The 24,377-nt window shown below is 44.3% G+C and overlaps 1 protein-coding gene across 1 annotated transcript; it reads left to right on the top strand.

Annotated features, from left to right (window-relative positions):
- Positions 1–2,937: 2,937 nt before the first annotated feature.
- malsu1 (mitochondrial assembly of ribosomal large subunit 1) lies at positions 2,938–23,565 on the top strand. The gene is made up of 4 exons (XM_073024598.1): positions 2,938–3,139; positions 5,647–5,828; positions 17,412–17,493; positions 23,184–23,565. The coding sequence occupies exons 1-4, from the start codon at positions 2,938–2,940 to the stop codon at positions 23,345–23,347; spliced, it is 630 nt and encodes a 209-aa protein (XP_072880699.1). The 3' UTR covers positions 23,348–23,565.
- The last annotated feature ends 812 nt before the right edge of the window (positions 23,566–24,377 follow it).

Raw genomic sequence — 24,377 nt, 5'->3', positions numbered from 1 at the left:
CCACCTCTTTTGCCTCCCTCCCTGTCCTTTTTGAAACATCTAAACCCTGGCACACTCAGCAGCCAATCCTGCCCCTGAGACATCCAAGTGTCTGTAATGGCCACAATGTCAAAGTTCCACATATTGATCCACACCCTAAGTTCATCTGCATTGTTTATGATACTTCTTGCATTAAAATACACATCTCAAACCATCAGGCTGAGTACATCTTTGCTCTATCATCTGCCTATCCTTCCTCACAAACTCCCTACAATCTGTCTCTACTTGTGCCCCAACCACCCCATCCTCTGCCTCTTCACTTCAGTTCCCATCACTGCAAATCTAGTTTAAACACTCCCCAATAGCATTAGCAAACCTCCCTGCCAGGATATTGGTCCCCTTCAGATTCAAGTGCAACCTGTCCTTTTTATACAGGTCACACCTGCCCCAGAAGAGGTCTCAGTGATCCAGAAACCTGAATCCCTGCCCCCTGCTCCAATTCTTCAGCCACGTATTTATCCTCCACCTCATTCTATTCCTATCCTCACTGTCGCGTGGCACAGGCAGCAATCCCAAGATTACTATCCCTGAGGTCCTGCTTCTCAGCTTCCTTCCTAATTCTCTGTATTCTGCTTTCAGGACCTCCTTCCTCTTTCTACCTATGTCATTAGTACCAATGACCTCTGACTGCTCATCCTCCCATTTCAGGATATTGTGGACACCTTCAGAAACATCACAAACCCTGGCACCTGGAAGGAAAACTACCATCCTTGTTTCTTTTTCCCAACAACAGAGTCACCTATCTGTTCCCCTAAATATAGAGTCCCCAATTACAGCTGCCATCCTGTTCCATTCCCTACCCTTCTGAGTCACAGGGCCAGACTCGGTGCCAGAGGCACGGTCACTGTTGCCTTCCCCCAGTCAGGTTGTTTCCTGCCCTGCCCACCCTAGTAGTACTCAAAATGGAGTACTTATTGGTAAGGGGATGGCCACAGGGGTGCTCTCCACTACCTGACGTTCTCTCTTCCCTCCCCTGACAGGCACCCACTTATCTGTCTCCTGTGGCCCTGGTGTGACTACCTGCCTGTAGCTCCTATCATTCACCACCTCACTTTCCCTAACAAGCCAATGGTCATCGAGCTGCAGCTCAAATTCCCTAACTCATTCTGAAAACTGGTCTTGCAGTCATACCCACTATTCTTAAGTTAGAGGTAAAAAGAGATCTGAAAGTAACTTACTTCCTTACTTCACTTAGACCCGTCCTCACCAAAGCCCCAATGAGCTAAAGCCCTACTACTCTGACTCACGCTACTCTGATGACTGCTCCTTCAATGACCACTCCGCTAGGCTGTTTTTTTATTCTGGAACCTTCTCAGTGGCCTTGTGCAATGATGAGCTACTGTGTTTGAGCACTTCTCCCAATCAAATCTTCCGCTGAAGGTTAGTTAGGAAGATTCAGTCGCTAGGTATACATGGTGAGGTAGTAAATTGGATTAGACATTGGCTCAATGGGAGAAGTCAGAGAGTGGTAGTGGAGGCCTTTGACTAGTGGTGTGCCACAGGGATCAGTGCTGGGTCCATTGTTATTTGTCATCTATATCAATGATCGGGATGATAATGTGGTAAATTGGATCAGCAAATTTGCTGATGATACAAAGATTGGAGGTGTAGTGGACACTGAGGAAGGTTTTCAAAGCTTGCAGAGGGATCTGGACCAGCTGGAAAAATGGGCTGACAAATGGCAGATGGAGCTTAATACAGACAAGTGTGAGGAATTGCACTTTGGAAGGAAAAACCAAGGTAGAACATACAAGGTAAATGGCAGGGCACTGAGGAGTGCAGTAGAACAGAGGGATCTGGGAATACAGATACAAAAAAAGTATTGAGTATAAGAATTGGAATGTTATAGTGGGGTTGTATAAGGCATTGGTGAGGCTGAATTTGGAGTATTGTGGCAGTTTTGGTCAACTAATTACAGGAAGGATATTAATAAGGTTGAAAGAGTGCAGAGAATGTTTACAAGGATGTTGCCGGGACTTGAGAAACTGAGTTATTAAGAAAGGTTGAATAGATTAGGACTTTATTCCCTGGAGTGTAGAAGAATAAGGGGAGACTTGATAGAGGTATATAATATTATGATGGGTACAGATGGAGTGAATGCAAGCAGGCTTTTTCCACTGAGGCTAGGGGAGAAAAAAAAGAGGACATGGGTTAAGGGTGAAGGGGGTAAAGTTTAAAGGGAACATTAGGGGGGATTTTTCACACAGAGTGTGGAATGAGCTGCCAGATGAAGTGGTAAATATGGGCTCACTTTTAACATTTAAGAAAAACTTGTACAGGTGTATGGAGGGATATGGCCCAGGTGCAGGTCAGTGGGACTAGGCAGAAAAATGGTTCAGCACAGCCAAGAAGGGCCAAAAGGCCCGTTTCTGTGCTGTAATGTTCTATGGTTCTATGAAAGAAACTGCTCAGTTTTTAAATCTTCTTGCAGCCTTGCACGACGACAAGCTACTGTGTCTACGCACTTCTCCCAATCGAATCAGTTGTTCTTTACATCCTTTCTGCTCTTCTATAGGTATATTGTGGTCATCTAAGTGAGTGGTGACTAGTTGCGACAGGCATGATATTACAATTTTATATATACTGTACCTGTTTCATCCCAAATCGAAACTTTACTTCATCTTCTACGGACATATGATTTGTACTTCCAGTTTTCCATTCAAGCATGCTGCTTCGCGTGAGGAAGGTTTTTCTCCGCACCCTAGCTTTCTCACCATTCTGTCCGTCCCACGCCGGAACTGTTGTTGAGCCGATGTTTGCCCGGGAACGTGCACCGTACGGACTGTTCGGCCGTCTCTTCCCTCCGGTGCAGCCGAGGTTCGAGATGTGCGGCCGGTATCCGGGGTCCGGGGTGTGTTGACAGGGACCTATTCTATGAAGGCTGGTGGTGTGTGAGCGATGAGGAAGGCAGCCGCTGACCTTGCAGCGCTGGCCTGCTGCGGTGTCCGGACCGTGTTCCGGGCCGGTCGGGAACCCGATCAGCGCCCTCTGCTCCGCTTGGGTCTCCGGGCTCAGGCGGCACCAGCTGACCGCACTCCTGCACTCAGGTCCCGGGGCTACAGCACCGAGCTCCCGGGAAGGAGCAGCACGGAGGAGGCAGGTAAATGGTATGGGGCAGATCAGCGGGGTGATAACATCTTCATCCACGTCACGGGATGGTGGTGATTTAGTGCAGCATTTATAGACCTGGCCCACATTCCTGCATCTGCAGATTTTCTCTTGTGTGTGCCGCGTTAGTGGTGGTGAAATAATTCGGAAAAATTCCAGGGTTACTCTGCAATTCAGAAAGGCAGTGGTTAACCAAGGAGAGCATCAGTCCGTGCAGCTTTGGAGTTGTGATCTTGTCACAGGACAAGATAGTACAAAGTCAACATGGTTTCCTTCAGGGAAAATCCTGCCTGACGAACCTGTTGGAATTCTTTGAGGCGATTACAAGTGGGATAGATAAAGGGGATGCAGTGGATGTTGTATATTTGGACTTTCAGAAGACCTTTGATAGGGTGCCACTCATGAGGCTGCTTACCAAGTTAAGAGCCCATGGTATTACAGGAATGTTACTAGCATGGTTAGAGCATTGGCTGATTGGTAGGAGGCAGCGAGTGGGAATAAAAGGATCTTTTTCTGGTTGGCTGCCAGTGACTAGTGGTATTCCACAGGAGTTGGTGTTGGGACCACTTCTTTTTATGACAGACAGACAGACGTACTTTATTGATCCCGAGGGAAATTGGGTTTCGTTACAGTCGCACCAACCAAGAATAGTGTAGAAATATAGCAATATAAAGCCATAAATAATTAAATAATAATAAGTAAATTATTCCAAGTGGAAATAAGTCTGTATATAATGCTGTATATAAATGATTAAGATAATGGAATAGATGACTTTGTTGCCAAGTTTGCAGATGATACGAAGATTGGTGAAGGGGCAGGTAGTGTTGAGGAAATAGGTTGGATGCAGAAGGACTTAAATTAGGAGAATGGGCAAGAGAGTGGGTAATAAAATACACTGCTGGAAGATGCATGGTAGTATTTCTACACTTTGGTAGTAGAAATAAATGTACGGACTATTTACTAAACAGGGAGAAAATCCAAAAATCTGAGATGCAGAGGGACTTAGGAGTCCTTGTACAGAACACCCTGAAGATTAACTTGTAGGTTGAGTCAGTGGTGAGGAAGGCAAATGCCATTTAACATTCATTTCAAGAGGTCTAAAATACAAGAGCAAGGATGTGATGTTGAGGCTTTATAAGGCACTGGTGAGGCCTCACCTTGAGTATTGTGAACAGTTTTGGGCTCCTCATCTTAGAAAATAAGTGCTGGCATTGGAGAGGGTCCAGAGGAGGTTCACAAGGATGATTCCAGGAATGAAATTATCATAATATGAGGGATGTTTGATGACTCTGGATCTGTACTCGCTGGAATTTAGAAGGATGAGGGAAGATCTCAATGAAACCTTTCTAGGGGAGTCCTAGACAGAGTAAATGTGGAAAGAATGTTTCCCATGGTGGGAGAGTCTAGGACAAGAGGGCACAGACTCAGGATAGAGGGACACCCTTTCAAAACAGAGATGCGGAGAAATTTCTTTAGCCAAAAGGTGGTGAATTTGTTGCAGCTGTAGAGGCCAGGTCGTTGGTTGTATTTAAGGCAGAGATTGATAGATTCTTGATTGGACATGGCATCAAAGGTTACAGGGAGAAGGCCAGGAACTGGGGTTGAGGAGGAGATAGGAAAGAAGATCAGCCATGATTGAATGGTGGAGCAGAGCAGACTTGATGGGCCAGATGGCCTAATTCTCCTCCTATGTCTTATGGTCTAAAGACTTGTGTGAGGAAACGTGTTGAGGCTCAGGTTGGTAAGGGTTTGGATAAAAGCAGATAATACTGGAAGCACTTAACAGGCCAGGAAAATCAACAGAAATGGAAGCATTTAATGTTCTTTGACTGAGGCACTGAGAAAGTATTTAAAAACAACTTAGCTTTCAGTAGCAGAGAAGTAGTGTAGGACCTGGGGGAGAAGTGTAATAGGTAAAATAACAGGGATGTTTCTGATTGGGTGAGACCAAATGATTAAATGTAATTGGGAAAGGCAGCCAATGGTGGGAAAAGCAGTAGGCTATGCAGAATTAGTTAAAGTTGTACAAAAACAGTCAATTCTTCAATTGCAGACATGGGTTAGGATGGGATTTGACATTGAAGATAATTGAAAGTGACCAAGCAATAGTTTAGTTTTGTGAGGGAAATGAGAAAGGCTTGGTATGGGCTCGGATATGGATAAAGTGGAAGATGGCACATTTACCAAAAACATTCCAAATTAATTGTCTTTGATGATTTAAAACATATGGGCCAAGAGTGCAGAGATTAGGTAGAAACAGATGATGAAATTGTGTGGAAGTAGGCAGTGTGTGTGATGAAACCATGGGTTTAGAGGTTTTTTTTGCATAACTTTTTTGGTCTGCAGGCTTACACTCTGCTGATTTACAGCAACTGTAAAGAGCCAAATGTGTTAGATCAACCATGGCAATTGTTAGGGAATATATATTACACTGAATTCTGCATAAATGGCCCTAAAATGGATAACGATGGACTAAATGTGTACTCTGATTTCCATCAGGTGCCATTTACCAGCCAGTGTTTAACATTGATGTTTTGGTGAGTTTGTTGCGCCAGGAAAATGCCAAAGATATATGTGTTATCAGATTGCCGATGGAATTGAAGTACGCTAATTATTTTATCATTGTGAGTGGAACATCGGCAAGGCATTTACAAGCAATGGCACAATATGCAATCAAAGTGGTAAGTGGTATGTTTTGGCTTTGCTGATATTTGAACTGCTATTTATTATACTTAAACCCTGATGAAATTTTTGCTGCTGCAAAATAACATATTTCATGTCACGTAACACAATGATAAGAAACCTGATTCCGATTCTATTTTATGAATAAGTTTGTGTTCTATAACGTGGATGGCACGGTAGTCTAGCAGTTAGCACATCACTTTACAGAGGCAGCAATGATTGATTGGGGGTCAATTTCTGCCGCTGCTTGTAAGAAGTTTGTACGTTCTCCCTGTGACAGCAAGCATTTCCTCTGGGACCTCAGGTTTCTTCCCACATTCCAAATATGTACAGTTTGGGTTAGCTAGTTGTGAGCATGCTATGTTGGCACGGAAACACAATGACATTTATGGGCTGCCCCGGCACAATCCTTGCTGAATTGAACAACGTGTTTCACTGTATGCTCCGAAGTTAATCTTTAATCCTTTATGCACCCTGCAAGTTAATTTTGAAGACAGTATTAAAATTAATTTTTAAATAAACTATTTTACAAAGTGAACACGAGTGAATCTGCAGATGCTGGAAATAAATAAAAAACACGAAATGCTGGCAGAACTCAGCAGGCCAGACAGCATCTATGGGAGGAGGTAATAACGACGTTTCAGGCCGAAACCCTCCATCAGGAGTGAAGTAACATGGGATGGTCGAGGGGGATAAGAAGTGGGGGGAGGGATAAAGTAGAGAGCTGGGAAGTGATAGGCTGGAGGGAAATGGGCTAGGGAGAAGGTGGAGAATTATGGGAAATAAAAGAGAAAGAAAGGTAGGGCTGGGGGGAGAGATTATAGCGAGGGGGGAAAAAGAGAGAGAAAGAGAACCAGACTAAAATAATAGATAGGGATGGGGGTAAGGGTGGGGGGCAGGGGTATCAACGGAGGTCAGTGAGTTGGATGTTCATGCCGGCAGGAAGGAGGCTACCTAGGCGGGAGATAAGGTATTGCTCCATCGACCTGCGTGTGGCCTCATCTTGACGGTAGAGGAGGCCATGGACAGACATGTCGGAGTGGGAGTGGTCTGTGGAATTGAAGTGTGTGGCCACAGGGAAATCCCGCCACTGCTGGAGGACCGAGCGCCGGTGTTCGGCGAAATGGTCTCCCAGTCTGCGGCGGGTCTCCCCAATGTATAAATGGCCACATCGGGAGCACCGGATACAGTATATCACCCCAGTTGACTCGCAGGTGAAGTGGTGCCTCACCTGAAAGGACTGTCTGGGGCCTGGGATGGTGGTGAGGGAAGAAGTGTGGGGGCAGGTATAGCACTTCTTCCGTCTGCAGGGATGAGTGCCCGGAGGGAGGTCCGTGGGGAGGGATGGGGGGGATAAATGGACAAGGGAGTCGCGTAGGGAGCGATCCCTGCGGAAGGCCGAGTGGGGGGGAGGGGAAGATGTGGTTGGTGGTGGGATCACATAGGAGGTGGCGGAAGTTACAGAGGATTATGCGTTGGATCTGTAGGCTGGTAGGGTGATAGGTGAGGACCAGGGGGACTCTATCCCTGGTGGGCTGGCGGGGGGATGGGGTGAGGGCAGAGGTGCATGAAATACGGGAGACGCGATGGAGGGCAGAGTTGATAGTGGACGAAGGGAAGCCCCTTTCTTTAAAAAAGGAAGACATCTCCTTTGTCCTAGAATGAAAGGCCTCATCCTGAGAGCAGATGCGTTGAAAGCAGTCCATTTTCTTCCAAACCATTTCCGATCTCATCAGCTCAGGAGATCTCCCATCCACGGCCACCAAATTTATAGTTCCCACACCATGCACTTCCCGTTTCTACCTCCTACCTAAGATTCACAAACCTGCTTGTCCAGGCAGACCCATTGTCTCTGCTTGCTCCAGCCCCACTGAACTCATTTCTGCCTATCTCGACTCTGTTTTATCTCCCCTTGTTCAATCCCTTCCCACCTATGTCCGTGATACTTCCCATGCTTTACATCTCTTCAAAGATTTCAAGTTCCCTGGTCCCCACCGCCTCATTTTCACCATGGACATATAGTCCCTATATACCTCTATCCCCCACCAGGAAGGTCTCCAAGCTCTCCGTTTCTTCCTGGATTCCAGACCCAACCAGTCACATTCTATCACCACTCTTCTCCACCTTGCGGAATTAGTCCTCACCCTTAACAATTTCTCCTTTGGCTCCTCCCACTTCCTCCAAACTAAAGGTAGACATGGGCACCCGCATGGGTCCTAGCTACGCCTGCCTTTCTGTCGGCCATGTGGAGCAATCTATGTTCCAAGCCTACACCGGTATCTGTCCTCCTCTTTTCTTGCGTTATATCAACGACGGCATCGGTGCTGCTTCCTGCACGCATGCTGAGCTCGTCGACTTCATTAACTTCGCCTCCAACTTTCACCCCGCCCTCAAATTCACCTGGTCTATTTCCGACACCTCCCTCCCCTTTCTAGATCTTTCTGTTTCTATCTCTGGAGACAGCCTATCCACCGACGTCTACTACAAACCTACTAATTCCCACAGCTACCTAGACTATTCCTCCTCCCACCCTGTCTCCTGCAAAAATGCTATCCCTTTCTCTCAATTCCTCTGCCTCCGCCGCAGAAGGAATTTAATACACACAACTGTGAGGTGTTGCACTTGAGAGGACAAACCAGGGTAGGTTTTACACAGTGAATGTTAGGGCAATGAAGAGTGCAGTAGAACAGAGGGATAGAACAGGTAGCGCTGATGAAGCAATGTGATTGTAGCAGGACGTAGACAAATTGGGAGAAAATTGGCAAAAAAGTGGTAGATGGAATACAGTGTTGGAAAATGTATGATAATGCATTTCGGAAAAAGGAACAGTAGTGCAAACTATTATCTAAATGAGGAGAGGGTTCAAACATCAAAGATGCAGGGGAACTTGGCCCTCATGCAAGACTCCAAGAAGATTAATTCACAGGTTGAGTCTGTGGTAAAGAAGGGAAATGTTGGCATTTATTTCAAGGGGAATAGAATATAAAAACAAGGAGATAATACTGAAGCTTTATAAGAAACTTGTCAGGCTGTAGTTGGAGTATTGCCACAGTTTTGGGCCCCTTATCTCAGAAAGAGAGTCCATTGCAGAGAGTCCAGTGGGAGGTTCACGAGGAGGATTCTGGGAATGAAGGGGTTATCATATGAGGAGCATTTGGCAGCTTTGGGTCTGTACTCAATGGAATTTAGAAAAATGCGGGGGGATCTCATTGAAACCTTCCGAATGTTGAAAGGACTAGATAGGGTGGATTTAGAGAGGATGTTTCCTATGGTGGGAGTATCCAGAACTAGAGGGCACAGCCTCAAAATTGAGGGGCAACCTTTTAGAAAAGAGATAAGGAGGGAAAGTTAGTTAGAGAGTAGTGAATCTGTGGAATGCTCTGCCACAGCCTGCGGCGGAGGACAAGTTCGTGGGTATATTTAAGGCAGAAGTGGATAGTTTCCTGATCAGTCAGGGCATCAAAGGATATGGTGGAAAGGCATGTGTATGGGGTTGAGTGGTGTCCAGATCAGCCATGATGGGATGGCGGAGCAGACTCAGTGGACTGAATGGCCTAATTCTGCTTCTGTCTTATGGTCTTATCATAGAACCATAGAACATTACAGCACAGTACAGGCCCTTCAGCCCTCCATATAATCCTTAAAAAAAAAAGTACTAAGGAAGGAAAGGATGCTTGAAGTACAGGAGCCCCCAGGGGATGTACCTCTCGTAAACAGGTTTACCCTCTTGGAAGCTGTCAGGACAGAAGATACTGCCAGTCTGAGAGCCGGACAGGTCTGCGAGCCGAAAATTGGTACAGAAGCAGAGCCAAGGAGTCAGACATCAGGAAGAACCGTGGTAGTAGGGGACTCCATAGTAAGAGGTACGGAAAAGGGTTTCTGCGGCAACAGGCGAGATTTAAGGATGGTGTGTTGCCTCCCTGGTGCTAGTATCCAGGACATCACGGACTGATTGCAGGGAATCCTCAATAGATAGATAGATAGATACTTTATTAATCCCCATGGGGAAATTCAACATTTTTCCAATGTCCCATACACTTATTGTAGCAAAACTAATTACATACAATACTTAAAATACATACATAAAATAAAATACTTAAAATAAAATACATTGAATGGTAACTTAAGCTCAGTCCTAACCCCGGCACTTTAACATATCTTACCCCCGGCGGTTGAATTGTAAAGCCGAATGGCACTGGGGAGTAATGATCTCTTCATCCTGTCTGAGGAGCATTGCATCGATAGCAACCTGCCGCTGAAGCTGCTTCTCTGTCTCTGGATGGTGCTATGCAGAGGATGTTCAGGGTTTTCCATGATTGACTGTAGCCTACTCAGTGCCCTTCGCTCTGCTACCGATGTCATACTCTCCAGTTCTGTGCCCACGACAGAGCCCGCCTTCCTTACCAGCTTATTAAGACGTGAGGCGTCCCTCACGTTAAGTTAATAAATATCATATGAGGCGTCAAGGGTGAAGGTGAACAGCTGGAAGTGGTAGTGCATGTGGCACAAATGATATTGGGAAGAAGATGAAGGACATTCTGCAGCGGGACTTCAGAGAACTCAGAAGAAGGCTGAAAAGCAGGACTTCCAGGGTGGTTATCTCTGGTTTGCTTCCAGTTCCTCGTGCTGGAAAGGGCAGGAACAGGGAGATAATGGATCTGAATGTGTGGCTGAGGAACTGGTGTAGGAAGCAAGGATTTACATTCTTGGACCACTGGGATCTGTTTTGGGGTAGGGATGAATTGTACAAAAGGGACGGGTTGCACCTTAATAGGCGGGGGACCAGCATTCTGGCAGATATGTTTGCCACTGCAACATGGATGTGTTTAAACTAAGTAGTGGGGGGGAAGGGATGAACTGGAAATATAAGGATGGAGTTAAAGGGAAGGTGAAAATAAGAAAAGTTAAAAAGGACAACAGAATCAGTGGAGTAGAAAGCTCAAGAAGAGATCATACAGTATGGCCAAGTGAAATAGGAATTGATATGAAAGGAGAGGGGAGTAACGAATTAAAAGTATTATATATGAATGCACGAAATATAAGGAATAAAGTAGATGAGCTTGAGGCTCAGTTGGAAATTGGCAAGTACGATGTTGTGGGAATAACAGAGACATGGCTTCAAGCGGACAGGGCCTGGGAAATGAAAATTCAAGCATATACATCTTATCGAAAGAACAGACTGACTGGCAGAGGGGGTGGGGTGGCTCTGTTGGTGAGGAATGATATTCAGTCCCTTGCGAGGGGGGACATAGAAACAGGGGATGTAGAGTCAGTATGGATAGAACTGAGAAATTCTAAGGGTAGAAAGACCCTAATGGGAGTTATCTACAGGCCCCCAAACAGCAGTCTGGATGTAGGGTGGAAGTTGAATGAAGAGTTAAAATTGGCTGTATCGTTAAAAGGTAACGATACAGTTGTCATGGGGGATTTCAACATGCAGGTAGACTGGGAGAATCAGAATGGTACTGGACCCCAAGAAAGGGAGTTTGTGGAGTGCCTCCAAGATGGATTCTTAGAACAGCTTGTACTGGAACCTACCAGGGAGAAGGCAATTCTAGATTTAGTGTTGTGCAATGAACCGGATTTGATCACGGACCTCGAGGTAAAGGAGCCATTAGGAGGTAGTGACCATAATATGATATGTTTTAACCTACAATTTGAGAAGGAGAAGGGAAAATCGGATGTGTCAGTATTACAGTTGAACAAAGGGAACTATGGAGCTATGAGGGAGGAGCTGGCCAAAGTTCAATGGAACAATACCCTAGCAGGGAAGACAGTAGAACAACAATGGCAGGTATTTCTGGGAATAATGCAGAAGGTGCAGGATCGGTTCATTCCAAAGAGGAAGAAAGATCCTAAGGGGAGTAAGGGGCGGCCGTGGCTGACGAGGGGAGTAAAGGGCAGTATAAAAATAAAAGAGAAGTATAACATAGCAAAGATGAGCGGGAAACCGGAGGACTGGGAAGCTTTTAAAGAGCAACAGAAGATAACAAAAAAGGCAATATGCCAAGAAAAAATGAGGTACGAAGATAAACTAGCCAAGAATATAAAGGAGGATAGTAAAAACCTCTTTAGGTATGTGAATAGCAAAAAAAATAGTTAAGACCAAAATTGGGCCATTGAAGACAGAAATGGGTGAATTTATTATGGGGAACAAGGAAATGGCAGATGAGTTGAACAGGTAATTTGGATCTGTCTTCACTAGGGAAGACACAAACAATCTCCCAGATGTAATAGTGGCCAAAGGAACTAGGGTAAAGGATGAACTGAAGGAAATTTATATTGGATAGACTGTTGAGTCTGAAGGCTGATAAGTCCCCGGGACCTGATTGTCTGCATCCCAGGGTATTTAAAGAGGTGGTTCTAGAAATAGTGGACGCATTGGTAATCATTTTCCAATGTTCTATAGATTCAGGAACAGTTCCTGCTGATTGGAGGGTGGCTAATGTCCCACTTTTCAAGAAAGGAGGGAGAGAGAAAACAGGGAATTATAGACCGGTTAGCCTGACGTCAGTGGTGGGAAAGATGCCGCAGTCAATTATAAAAGAGGAAATTACGACACATTTGGATAGCAGTAGAAGGATCAGTCCGAGTCAGCATGGATTTATGAAGGGAAAATCATGCTTGACTAATCTTCTGGAATTTTTTGAGGATGTAACTATGAAAATGGACAAGGGAGAGCCAGTGGATGTAGTGTACCTGGACTTCCAGAAAGCTTTTGATAAAGTCCCACATAGGAGATTAGTGGGCAAATTAGGGCACATGGTATTGGGGGCAGAGTACTGACATGGATTGAAAATTGGCTGGCTGACAGGAAACAGAGTAGCGATTAACGGGTTCCTTTCGGAATATCAGGCTGTGACCAGTGGGGCCTTCTCGTGCCCCCTTCAAGCTCTCCTAAGTCCTTTCATTAGCTCCTTCCTGGCTACCCTATATTTCTCATGAGCCCCTCCTACTTCCTGCTTCTTGTATCTAACATATGCTTCCTTTTTCCTCTTGATGAGTTGCCTCACATGTTTCGTCAGCTACGGTTCCCTTTTCCTACCATTTTTTCCTTGCCTCAATGGAACAAACCTATCCTGAACCCAGCTCAAGTGGTCCCTAAACTTCTCCCACATTACTTCTTTGCCTTCCCTTTTGAACATCTGTTTCCAATTTACTCTTGCTAGTTCCTGCCTCATCCCTTCAAAGTTAGCCCTTCCCCAGTTAAGCACTTTACCATTTTGTCTGATTTTATCCCTTTCCTTAGCTATGCTGAAGCTAAGGGAGTTGTGGTCACTCTCATCAAAATGCACCCCCACCAAGAGGTCTGTTACCTGACCAGGTTTGTTACTCAGAACTAGATTCAGTATAGCCTCTCCTCTTGTCGGCCGGTCCACATACTGTGTCAGGGATCCTTCTTGAACACACCTGACAAGTTCAGCCCCATCTATCCCCCTTACACTCAGGAGGTGCCAGTCAATATGAGGGAAGTTGAAATCACCCATAACTACTACCCTGTATTTTGTGCACCATTCTAAAATCTGCCTACTTATCTGCTCCTCGGTGTCCTGAGGGCTATTTGGGGGCCTATAGACTACTCCCAGCACAGTGATCAATCCCTTCCTATTTCTGACTTCCACCCAGACAGACTCAGTGGACACTCCCTTTGCAGTGTCCTCCCTTTCTATAGCTGTGATACTATCCCTAACCAGCAATGCCACTCCGCCCCCCTTTTCTACCTTCCATCCTATTCCTTTTAAAACACCTGAACCCCAGGACCTGCATCATCCAATCCTGCCCTTCCTCCAACCAAGTTTCAGTAACGGCCACAACATTGTAATTCCACGTACTAATCCATGCTCTAAGTTCATCCACCTTGTTCCTAATACTTCTAGCATTGAAACAGACACATTTCAACCCCTTTAACTGGCTACAATTATGTTTCGTCCCCTGCCTGTCCTTCTTCATCAACTCAGAACTCTTAGCATCATGCCCTTGTCCTTCTAACTTAATCCCTGCACTCACATTCTGATTCCCACCCCCCTGCCAAACTTGTTTAAACCCTCCCCAACAGCTCTATCAAACCTGCCTGCCAGGATATCGGTCTCCTTGGGATTCAAGTGCGACCCGTCCTTTTTGTACAGGTCACACCCGCCCCAAAAGAGGTCCCAATGATCCAGAAATCTGAATCCCTGCCCCCTGCTCCATTCCCTCAGCCACGTATTTATCCTCCACCTCATTCTATTCCTACTCTCACTGTCGCATGGCACAGGCAGTAATCCCAAGATTACTACCTTTGAGGTCCTGCTTTTCAACTTCCTTCCTAACTCCCTGTAGTCTTCTTTCAGGACCTCTTCCCTTTTCCTACCTATGTCATTGGTACCAATATGTACCATGACCTCTGGCTGTTCTCCCTCCCAGTGCAGAATATCTTGGATGCGAACAGAAACATCCCGGACCCTGGCACCTGGGAGGCAAACTACCATCCGAGTTTCTTTCCTGCGTCCACAGAATCGCCTGTCTGACACCCTGACTATAGAGTCCCCTATCACTACTGCCTTTCTCTTCCTTACCCTACCCTTCTGAGCCACAGGGCCAGACTCTGCCAAAGGCACGGCCACTGTTGCTTCCTCCAGGTAAGCTGTCCCCCCCAACAGTACTCAAACAGAAGTATTTATTGTCAAGGGGTACAGCCACAGGGGTACTCTCTAGTACCTGACTCTTCCCCTTCCCTCTCCTGACTGTGACCCATTTCTCTGTCCCCTGTGGCCCCGGAGTGACTACCTGCCTGTAACTCCTCTCTATCACCTCCTCACTCTCCCTGACCAGACAAAGGTAATCGAACTGCATTTCCAGTTCCCTAACATGGTCCCTTAGGAGTTGCATCTCGATGCACTGGGTGCAGATGTGGCCATCTGGGATGCTGGGAGACTCTAGGACCTCCCACATCTGACACTGACCACAGAAAACTGGCCTCACACACATACACTTCCTTTTGCAATCAACAACTGCCTCACCTTGTCCCGTTACTGCCAAAGCCCTTTCACTCCGCTGCCCGCTGGATATGGCTGCCTTCTTTTTAAACTGTTCTCACTCAACTGGCTGACATCACGCGCCTGTGCATCTGGTCTCTCTCTTCCCCCGAGAACTCAAAATGTCTTCCCGGTGGAAATCCTTAGGTACTCTACCGCTGCCTTCTTGTTCCCAATCAAAAACTTCTGCAGATTCCTTGCCCTTTTTAAACTGTTCACACTCAACAGGCTGACGTCACGCACCTGCACAGTCTGGCCTCTCTCTTCCGCCAAGAACTCAAAATGTCTTCCCGCTGGAAATCCTTAGGTGCTCTCCCGCTGCCTTCTTGTTCCAAAGCATCTAGTAATATAGATCCTTAATTCCTTAAAAGTGGCGTCACAGATAGATAGGTTGTAAAGGAGAGTACAATGACCTTCATAGATCAATATATTGAGTACAGGAGTTGGGTTAAGAACATAAGAAATAGGAGCAGGAGTAGGCCATCTGGTCCATCGAGCCTGCTCCATCACTAAGTAAGATCATGGCTGATCTGGCCATGGACTCATCTCCACCTACCTACCAATTCCCCATAACCCTTAATTCCCCTACTATGCAAAAATCTATCCAAACTTGTCTTAAGTAGATTTACTAAGGTAGCCTCCATTACTTCATTGGGCACAGGATTCCACAGATTCACCACTCTGTGGGAAAAGCTGTTCCTCCCAAATCTACTCCCCCGAATCTTGACGGTATATCCCCTAGTTCTAGACTTACCTACCAGTAGAAACAACTTTCCTGCCTCTATCTTATCTATCCCTTTCATAGTTTTATATGTTTCTCTAAGATCTCCCTCATTCTTCTGAATTCCAGTGAGTACAGTCCCAGGTGACTCAATCTCTCCTCATAGTCTAGCCCCCTCAACCTGGTGAACCTCCTCCGCACTGCCTCCAAAGCCAGTATATCCTTCAAGTAAGGAGACCAGAACTACATGCAATACTCCAGGTGTGGCTTCATCAGTGCATAATCTTCCTGCTCTTAAATTCAATCCCCCTAGCAATGAAGGTTAATATTCTATTTGCATTTTTGATAGCCTGCTGCACCTACAAACCAATCTTTTGTGATTCATGCACAAGCACTTCCAAGTCCTTCTGCAAAGTAGCATGCTGCAATTTTTTTACCATTTAAATAATAATCTGCTCTTTCATCTTTCCTTCCAGTGGATGACCTTGCATTTACCAACATTGTGCTCCATCTGCCAGACCCTTGCCCACTCACTTAACCTATCTATATCTCCTTGCAGACTTTCTGTATCTTCTGCATAATTTGCTTTTCCACTTAATTTAGTATCATCAGCAAACTTAGATACCTTACACTCAGTCCCCTCTTCCAGATTATTAATGTAGATCATGAACAGTTGCGGGCCCAGTACCAACCCCTGCAGCACACCGCTCAGCACTGATTGCCAACCAGAGTAACACCCATGTATCCCAACTTAAAGCTGTCTATTAGTTAACCAATTCTCTTTTCATGCTAAGGCATCACCCCCAATTCTATGCATCCTTATCGTATGGATAAGTCTTTTATGTGGCACCTTATTGAATGCTTTCTGAAAATCCAAATAAATACGTCCATCTGTTCCCCTCTGTCTACTGCGCTGTTATATCCTCAAAGAACTCAGTAAGTTTGTCCAGTAAGGATGTTATGTTTAAGTTGTGTAAGATATTGGTGAGGCCTAATTTGAAATATTGTGTGCAGTTCAGGTCACCTACCTACAGAAAAGATTGAAAGCTTGCAGAGAAAATAATCAAGGATATTGCTGGGAATTGGGGAGCTGAGTTATAGGGAAATGTTGAACAGGTTAGGACTTCATTCTCAAGAATGTAGTCGATTTAGAAGAGATTTGATAGAGGTATACAAAATTATGAGGGGTGTAGATAGGGTAAATGCAAGAAGGCTTTATCCATTGAGGCTTGGTGAGACTAGGTCATGGGTTAAGGGTGATAGGTGAAATGTTTAAGGGGAATATGAGTGGGAACTACTTTACTCAGAGGTTCGTGAGAGTGTGGAACAGGCTGCCAGTGCAAGTGGTAGATGTGAGTTCCATTTCAACATTTAATGAAAATTTGGATAGATAAATGGATGAAAAGGCTATGGACCGGGTGCAGGTCGATGAGACTAGACAGATTAATAGTTCCAATGGACTAGATGGGCCGAAGGGCCTGCTTCTCTGCAGTATTAGTCTAGCTCTAGATTCATCAAACATTTTAGTTTTCTGGTCATGCAAAATTAGTCTCAATGTCATTGAATTTACAGAAAATAAATTAATGCTAAATATTTCCAATATTACTCAAGGTGCAGCTGGTGACCCTGGTGACATTCTGTGGGCTGCAGAACACTTCATCTTGTGTTCTCAATATTTATTGGTTATTTATTATTACTTTTTCTAGTTGCAGAGTTTGTTGTCTTCTGCACTCCGGTTGTATGCCCAGAAGAAAATGAATGTCCCGGGTTGTAGACGATAATTATATATGTGCTTTGAAAATAATTTTTACTCTGAACTTGAAGGGTTGTATTTTTTGTCTCTTTAGTATAAACACTTGAAGACAGGAGAAAATGATAGTGCTACCATTGAAGGCAAAGATACTGATGATTGGAAGTGCATAGATTTTGGTGAGTCTAACTGTCTTTAAACATTTTATTCAACCTTTAGTGTTGCAAGTTAAATGTTGGTGTCAGTAGTTATCAGATTACGTGGAGAATGAGAGAATTGCAAAGGATGGGTATTCTACTTTCTACAGGCACAGAAATGTTCAGTCTACAAGGTGCTACTCTGCAGAACAAAGTAGTGGGTCAAAAATCACAATTTCCTGTTCTGCATATAAACAGCAGGGAATTAGTACGGGATTGTAAATCAGATGAATCCCAAGAATTGGCACCAGTATAATGTACAAACTAACCAGCCCATCCCTCTGCACCTCCATCTCGTGAGGTCAGCAATTATACAAACTAACCAGCCCCCCTCTACCATCATCACATACGTGTCCACCAATTGGCAATCACACAAACTAACCAGCCCCTCTCCATCTCCATCACGTGATGGTGTTTACTGATCAGCAGTCACTCAAACTAACTAGCCCCTCTCCATCTTCATCATCTGCATGACCACCAATTGGCAATCACACAAACTAACCAGCCCCTCTCCATCTCCATCACGTGATGGTGTTTACTGATCAGCAGTCACTCAAACTAACTAGCCCCTCTCCATCTTCATCATCTGCATGACCACCAATTGGCAATCACACAAACTAACCAGCCCTCTCCATCTCCATCACATGATAGTGTTTACTGATCAGCAGTCACACAAACCAGCCACCCTCCATATCATGGCCAAAAGGACATCATAGTTGGGAGTTTAACACCAAAGGATGTACTTTGAATCGAAAGGACAGGCAGGGTGGCATAGGCGGTGGTGTGGCTCTATTGGTAAGAGATGGAATTACATCTTTAGAAAGGGGTGACATAGGGTCAGAGAATGTTGTATCTTTGTGGGTGGAGTTAAGAAATTGCAAGGGTAAAAAAAATTATGGGAATCATATATAGGCCTCCAAATAACAGCCAAGATGTGGGGTTGAGATTGCAGAGGGAGCTGGAAAAAGGCATGTAATAAGGGTGATGTCACAGTTGTAATGGGGGAGTTTAATATGCAAGGGGATTGAGAAAATCAGGTTGGTGTCGGATCACAAGAGAGGAAATTTGTTGAATGCCTTTGAGATGGCTTTTTAGAGCAGCTTGTGCTCGAACTACTCAGGGAAGAGCTTGTTCTCAGATGGCAGGGGTAGACAACTGTGGCTGATAAAGGAAGTTAAGGACTGCATAAAAGCCAAAGAAAGGGCATATAAGGGAACAAAAGTGAGTGAGAAGTTGGATGATTGGGAGGCTTTTAAAATCCAACGAAAATAAACTGAAAAAGCTATAAGGGAAAAGATGAAATAGGAGGACAGCAAGCCGATAATATAATGCAAGATAAGGGTCTTTTAAGAGATTCCTGGATAGGTACATGGAGCTTAGGTACAGAGAGGGCTGTGGGTATCCCGAGGTCATTTCTAAAATAAGGACCTGTTTGGCACAGCATTGTGTGTCAAAGGCCCTGTATTGTGCTGTAGGTTTTCTATGTTTCTAGGATACTTAAAAGTTTTTTCGGTTATATAAAGATTAAAAGGGAGGTTAGAGTTGATATTGGACCACTGGAAAATGATGCTGGTGAGTTAGTAATGAGGGAGAAAGAAATAGCCCACAATCTTAATAAATACTTTGCTTCAGCCTTTACTGTGGAAGACACTAGCTGTATGCCAGAGGATCAGGAGTGAGTGTCATTGCTATTACAAAAGAAAGAGTACTAGGCAAACTGAAAGGTCTTACAGTGGATATGTCACCTGGACCAGATGGACTATATCCCAGAGTCCTGAGAGAGGTTGCTCAAGAGATAATGGGTGCATTGGTCATGATCTTTCAAGAATCACTTGATTCTGGCATGTTCCTGGAGGACTGGAAGATCACAAATGTCACTCCACTCTTTAAGAAGGCAAAAGAAAGGAAATTATAGGCCAGTGTGCTTAATCTCAGTGGTTGGGAAAATGTTGGAGTCTATTATGAAGGATGAGATTTTGAAGTACTTGGAGACTAATGATAAAATAAGTCAAAGTCAGCATGGTTTCTGTAAAAGGAAATCTTGCCTGACAAATATGTTAGAACTCAAGGAAGTAACCAGCAGGATGGACAAAGGAGAGGCAGTGGATTTCATTTATTTGGATTTTCAGAAGGCATTTGATAAGGTGCTTCACATGAGGCTGCTTAACAAGATAACATCCTATGGTGTTACAGAAAAGATATTTGCATGGATAGAGGAATTGCTGATGGGCAGGAGGCAGTGAGTGGGGGAAAAAAGGGACCTTTTCTGGTTGTCTGCCAGCGATTAGTGGTGTTCCTCAGGGATCAGTAATGGAACCACTAGTTTTCAACATTGTTTGTCAATGATTTAGATAATAGACTTGATGGCTTTGTGGTAAAGTTTGCAGATGATACAAAGATAGGTGGAGGGATAGGTAGTGCTGAGGAAGCAAGACTTTGACAAATTGGAAGAATGGGCAAAAAAGAGGCAGATGGAATACAGTGTTGGGAAATGTATGATAATGCATTTTGGTGAAAGGAACAGTAGTGCAGACTATTGTCTAAGTGGGGAGAAAATTCAAACCTCGCACAAGGGACTTGGGAGTCCTTGTGCAAGAAGGTTAATTCAGATGTTGTGTCTATGGTAAAGAAGGGAAATGCAATGTTGGCATTTATTTCATGGAGAATAGAATATCAAAAACTAGGAGATAATGCTGAAGCTTTAAGTCACTAGTCAGGCTTAACTTGGAGTATTGTCAACAGTTTTAGGCCCCTTATCTCGGTGTGTTGTCATTGTAGAATCCAGAGGAGGTTCACGAGGATGATTGTGGAAACGAAGGGGTTAACATATTAGGAGTGTTTGGTGGCTTTGGGCCTGTACTCATAGGAATTTAGAAAAATGTGGGAGGGTCTCATTGAAACCTACCAAATGTTGAAAGAACTAAATAAGGTGGATGTGGAGGGGATGTTCCCTCACAATCCAGAACTAAAGGGCACAGCCTCAAAATTGTGAGGTGACCTTTTAGAAGGAGGATTTTTTTTAAGCCTAAGAATGGTGGATCTGTGGAATGCTCTGCCACAGACTGCGGTGGATGCCAAGTCAGTGGGTGTATTTAAAGCGGAAGTTGATACATTCCTGATTGATTGGGGCATCAAAGGATATGGTGAGAGGGCAGGTGTAAGGGTTCAAATGGGGTCCAGAATTAGTCATGCTGAAATGGCAGAGTGGTCTCAATGGGCAAAATGGCCTTATTCTGTTCCTATGTCTTATGGTCTTACCTCCATCATATGTGTCCACCAATCAGCGATGATACAAACTAACCAGACCCCCCCCACCCTTAAAGGTTCATTTTATTGTCAAAATGTGCATGTATAATACAACTCTGAAATTCTCCTCAATATAACCATTAAATACAGAAAGACCATGGGTGTTGATGAAAGAAGACATCAACTCTCTCCCCAAAAAAGATAAATTAAACTTGGACCCCAAAATCCTCCCTTCCACACAGCAAAAAACAGCTACAATAACAATCACCGACCCTCTACATGTAACATCTCCTAACCCCCCCCCACTCAAAGAAAAGAACAGCAATAGTGGCACTAAATCCCCTATATCCCGTCTTACACACAAAAAAAAAGTTCACCCACCCGCTAATCGTCTACAAACATCGAAAACTGAAGGAAACCCGTACAGTCCAATAATCATATAAATCTCCATCACATGATAGTCTCCACCAGTGAGCAATTATCTAACTAAACTCTTTCCCCGCCCATCTCTATAATGGGGGAGATCTTAAATGGATTTTATTGCATCTGTATTTACTAAGGAAACTGGCAAGGAGTCTATAGAAATAAGGCAAACAAGTAGTGAGGTCATGGAACCCATACAGATTGAAGAGGAGTAGGTGCTTGCTGTCTTGGAGGCAAATCAGAGTAGATAAATCCCCAGGACCTGACAGAGTATTCCCTTGGACCTTGAAGGAGACTTTGCAGGGGCAAATTGCAGGGGACTTTGTTGAAATTGCAGGGGCCCTGGCAGATATATTTAAAATGTTGGTATCCATGGGTGAGGTGCCGGAGGATTGGAGGATAGCTCATTTGTTCCATTGTTTAAAAAAGGCTCTAAAAGTAATCTGGGAAATTATAGGCTGGTAATTTTGATGTCAAGTAGTAGGTAAATTATTGGAAGGAGTACTAAGAGGTAGGATATACAAGTATTTGGATAGACAGGGACTTATTAGGGAGAGTCAACATGGCTTTGTGCATGGTAGGTCATGTTTAACCAATCTATTAGAGTTTTTCGGGGAAGTTACCAGGAAAGTGGATGAAGGGAAGGCAGTGGATGTTGTCTACATCGACTTCATTAAGGCCTTTGACAAGGACCCGCATGGGAGGTTAGTTAGGAAGATTCAGTTGCTAGGTGTACATGGAGAGGTAGTAAATTGGATTAGACATTGGCTCAATGGGAGAAGTCAGAGAGTGGTAGTGGAGGATTGCTTCTCTGAGTGGAGGCCTGTGACTAGTGGTGTGCCACAGGGATCATTGCTGGGTCCATTGTTATTTGTCATCTATATCAATGATTTGGATGATAATGCGGTAAATTGGATCAGCAAATCTGCTGATGATACAAAGATTGGAGGTATGGTGGACAGTGAGTAAGGTTTTCAAAGCTTGCAGAGGGATTTGGACCAGCTGGAAAAATGGGCTGACAAACGGCAGATGGAATTTAATGCAGACAAGTGTGAGGTATTGCACTTTGGAAGGACAAACCAAGGTAGAACATACGAGGTAAATGGTAGGGCACTGAGGAGTGCAGTAGAACAGGGATCTGGGAATACAGATACATAATTCCCTAAAAGTGGCGTCACAGGTAGATAAGGTCGTAAAGAGAGCTTTTGGCACATTGGCCTTTATAAATCAAAATATTGAGTATAAGAGTTGGAATGTTATGGTGAAGTTATATAAGGTATTGGTGAGGCCGAATTTGGAGTATTGTGTGCAGTTTTGGTCACCTAATTACAGGAAAGATATTAATGAGGTTGAAAGAGTGCAGAGAAGGTGTACAAGGATGTTGCCGGGATTTGAGAAACTGAGTTACAGAGAAAGGTTGAATAGGTTAGGACTTAAGAATGACAGGAGATTTGATAGAGGTATATAATGATGGGTATATACAGAGCGAATGCAAGTGAGCTTTTTCCACTGAGGCTGGGGGGTGGATGGGTTAAGGGTGAAAAGGAAAAAGTTTAAAGTGAACATTAGGGGGAGCTTCTTCACACAGAGAGTAGTGGGAGTGTGGAATGAGCTGCCAGTTGAAGTGGTGAATGCAAGCTCACTTTTAACATTTAAGAAAACCTTGGACAGGTACATGGATGAGAAGGGTATGGAGAGATATGGTCCAGGTGCAGGTTAGTGGGACTCGGCAAAAAAATGGTTCGGCACAGCCAAGAAAGGCCAAATGGCCTGTTTGTGCTGTAATGTTCTGTGGTTCTATGTGACAGTCCACTGATCAGCAGTTTTAAGTTAATGTGTGTGTACACCCAGTTACTTCAATAATTGGGGAAGGTACAAGGGTTGAACATAAAAACTGGGCTGTGTTTAACCAAAGTGTGGCAGCTGGAATTGTAAGCAACACAATTAGTTTGAATTTGGTGTCAGATTTTGTATTCACTTGTTTTTCCTTCTCCATCCCAAAGGGAACATGGTCGTACATTTTATGCTGCCTGAAACCAGGGAACTCTATGAACTGGAGAAACTCTGGACTTTGCGTTCCTATGATGATCAGTTCCTGAAAATAGCTCCAGAAGTTCTTCCATTGGATTTCATATATGAACCAACTGATGACTTTGAGCAAAAATAGAGCAAATTCTAAAGCACCATTCTGCAGTGATTTCTGAAAAACTGAAAGATGATGTAATGAACCACTCTGTCCAGCAATTCAGTGAAGAACAAGATTTCAGTTTACAGCGAGGCATGCGATTAGCTTGTATCATACAGAAGTAATTTTTTTGAATGAACTGTGCATATTAAGTAGTTGTATATTTTTTAAAGTACAGTTTAAAAATAAATTTATAAAGGCCAAGTGAGTGTCTTCATATAAACAATTGTTTTTTTTTTCTTTCCCTTCCAACCCCACCAAGTAGATCTTTGAGTGCATGTGGTTAAGAATTTGAGGTTAAGGTGCTTAAAGACAATAATCTGCTAGTCTCAGGCTTGTGAGATTTTCAACATTTTCTCTACCATAAAGATAGAGAAATCTTGTAAAATGAATTGCACCATAAACATCTTTCCTGGATATCCAGCCAAACAAAATTTTACACTGGATAAAAAGAAACCTGTGGCAGTAATTTACCTTTCTGTCAGCCTGATAAAGGTACCTGCATGGTGTGTTGCCTCCTAGGTGCCAGGGTATGGGATGTCTTGGATCATGTGCAGAGTATTCTGAAGGGAGCGGGGTGAACAGCCAGAAGTTTTGGTACCAATGACATATGTAGAAAAAGTGAGGAGGTCCTAAAGAGAGAATTCAGTGAGTTAGGTAGGAATCTGAAAAGCAGGACCTCCAGGGTAGTAATCTCAGGATTGCTGCCTGTGCCACATGCTAATGAGTGCATTATCAGGCATGTTAATGCATGGTTGAGAGACTGGTGTGTGTGGGGGGGGGGGGGGGGGGGGGGGTGGGGGAGGCCTCAGATTCCTGGATCACTGGGGCCTCTTTTGGGGGAGGTACAACCTGTACGAAAAAGACGGGTTACACCTGAACCCAAAGGGGTCCAATATCCTAAGCAGGCAGGTTTAATAGAGCTGTTAAGGACAGTTTAAACTAATTTGGCAGGGGGATGGGAACCAGAGTGATAGGGTTGAGGAAGAAGGAAACAGAAATAAATCAAAGA

The sequence above is a fragment of the Hemitrygon akajei genome, chromosome 20, assembly GCF_048418815.1.
Source record: "Hemitrygon akajei chromosome 20, sHemAka1.3, whole genome shotgun sequence".
Taxonomy (NCBI): Eukaryota; Metazoa; Chordata; class Chondrichthyes; order Myliobatiformes; family Dasyatidae; genus Hemitrygon; species Hemitrygon akajei.
The sequence above is the reverse complement of the archived record's forward strand: the minus strand, read 5'-3'. Positions and strand labels throughout refer to the sequence as shown.

What these genes read in the sequence shown, in the direction of transcription:
- malsu1 (XM_073024598.1), top strand. Translation starts at nt 2,938, where the DNA reads ATGAGGAAGGCAGCCGCTGACCTTGCAGCGCTGGCCTGCTGCGGTGTC. An exon ending in GAGCAGCACGGAGGAGGCAG is followed by an intron (nt 3,140 to 5,646) that starts GTAAATGGTATG and finishes GATTTCCATCAG; the next exon opens with GTGCCATTTACCAGCCAGTG. An exon ending in TTGGAAGTGCATAGATTTTG is followed by an intron (nt 17,494 to 23,183) that starts GTGAGTCTAACT and finishes TCCATCCCAAAG; the next exon opens with GGAACATGGTCGTACATTTT.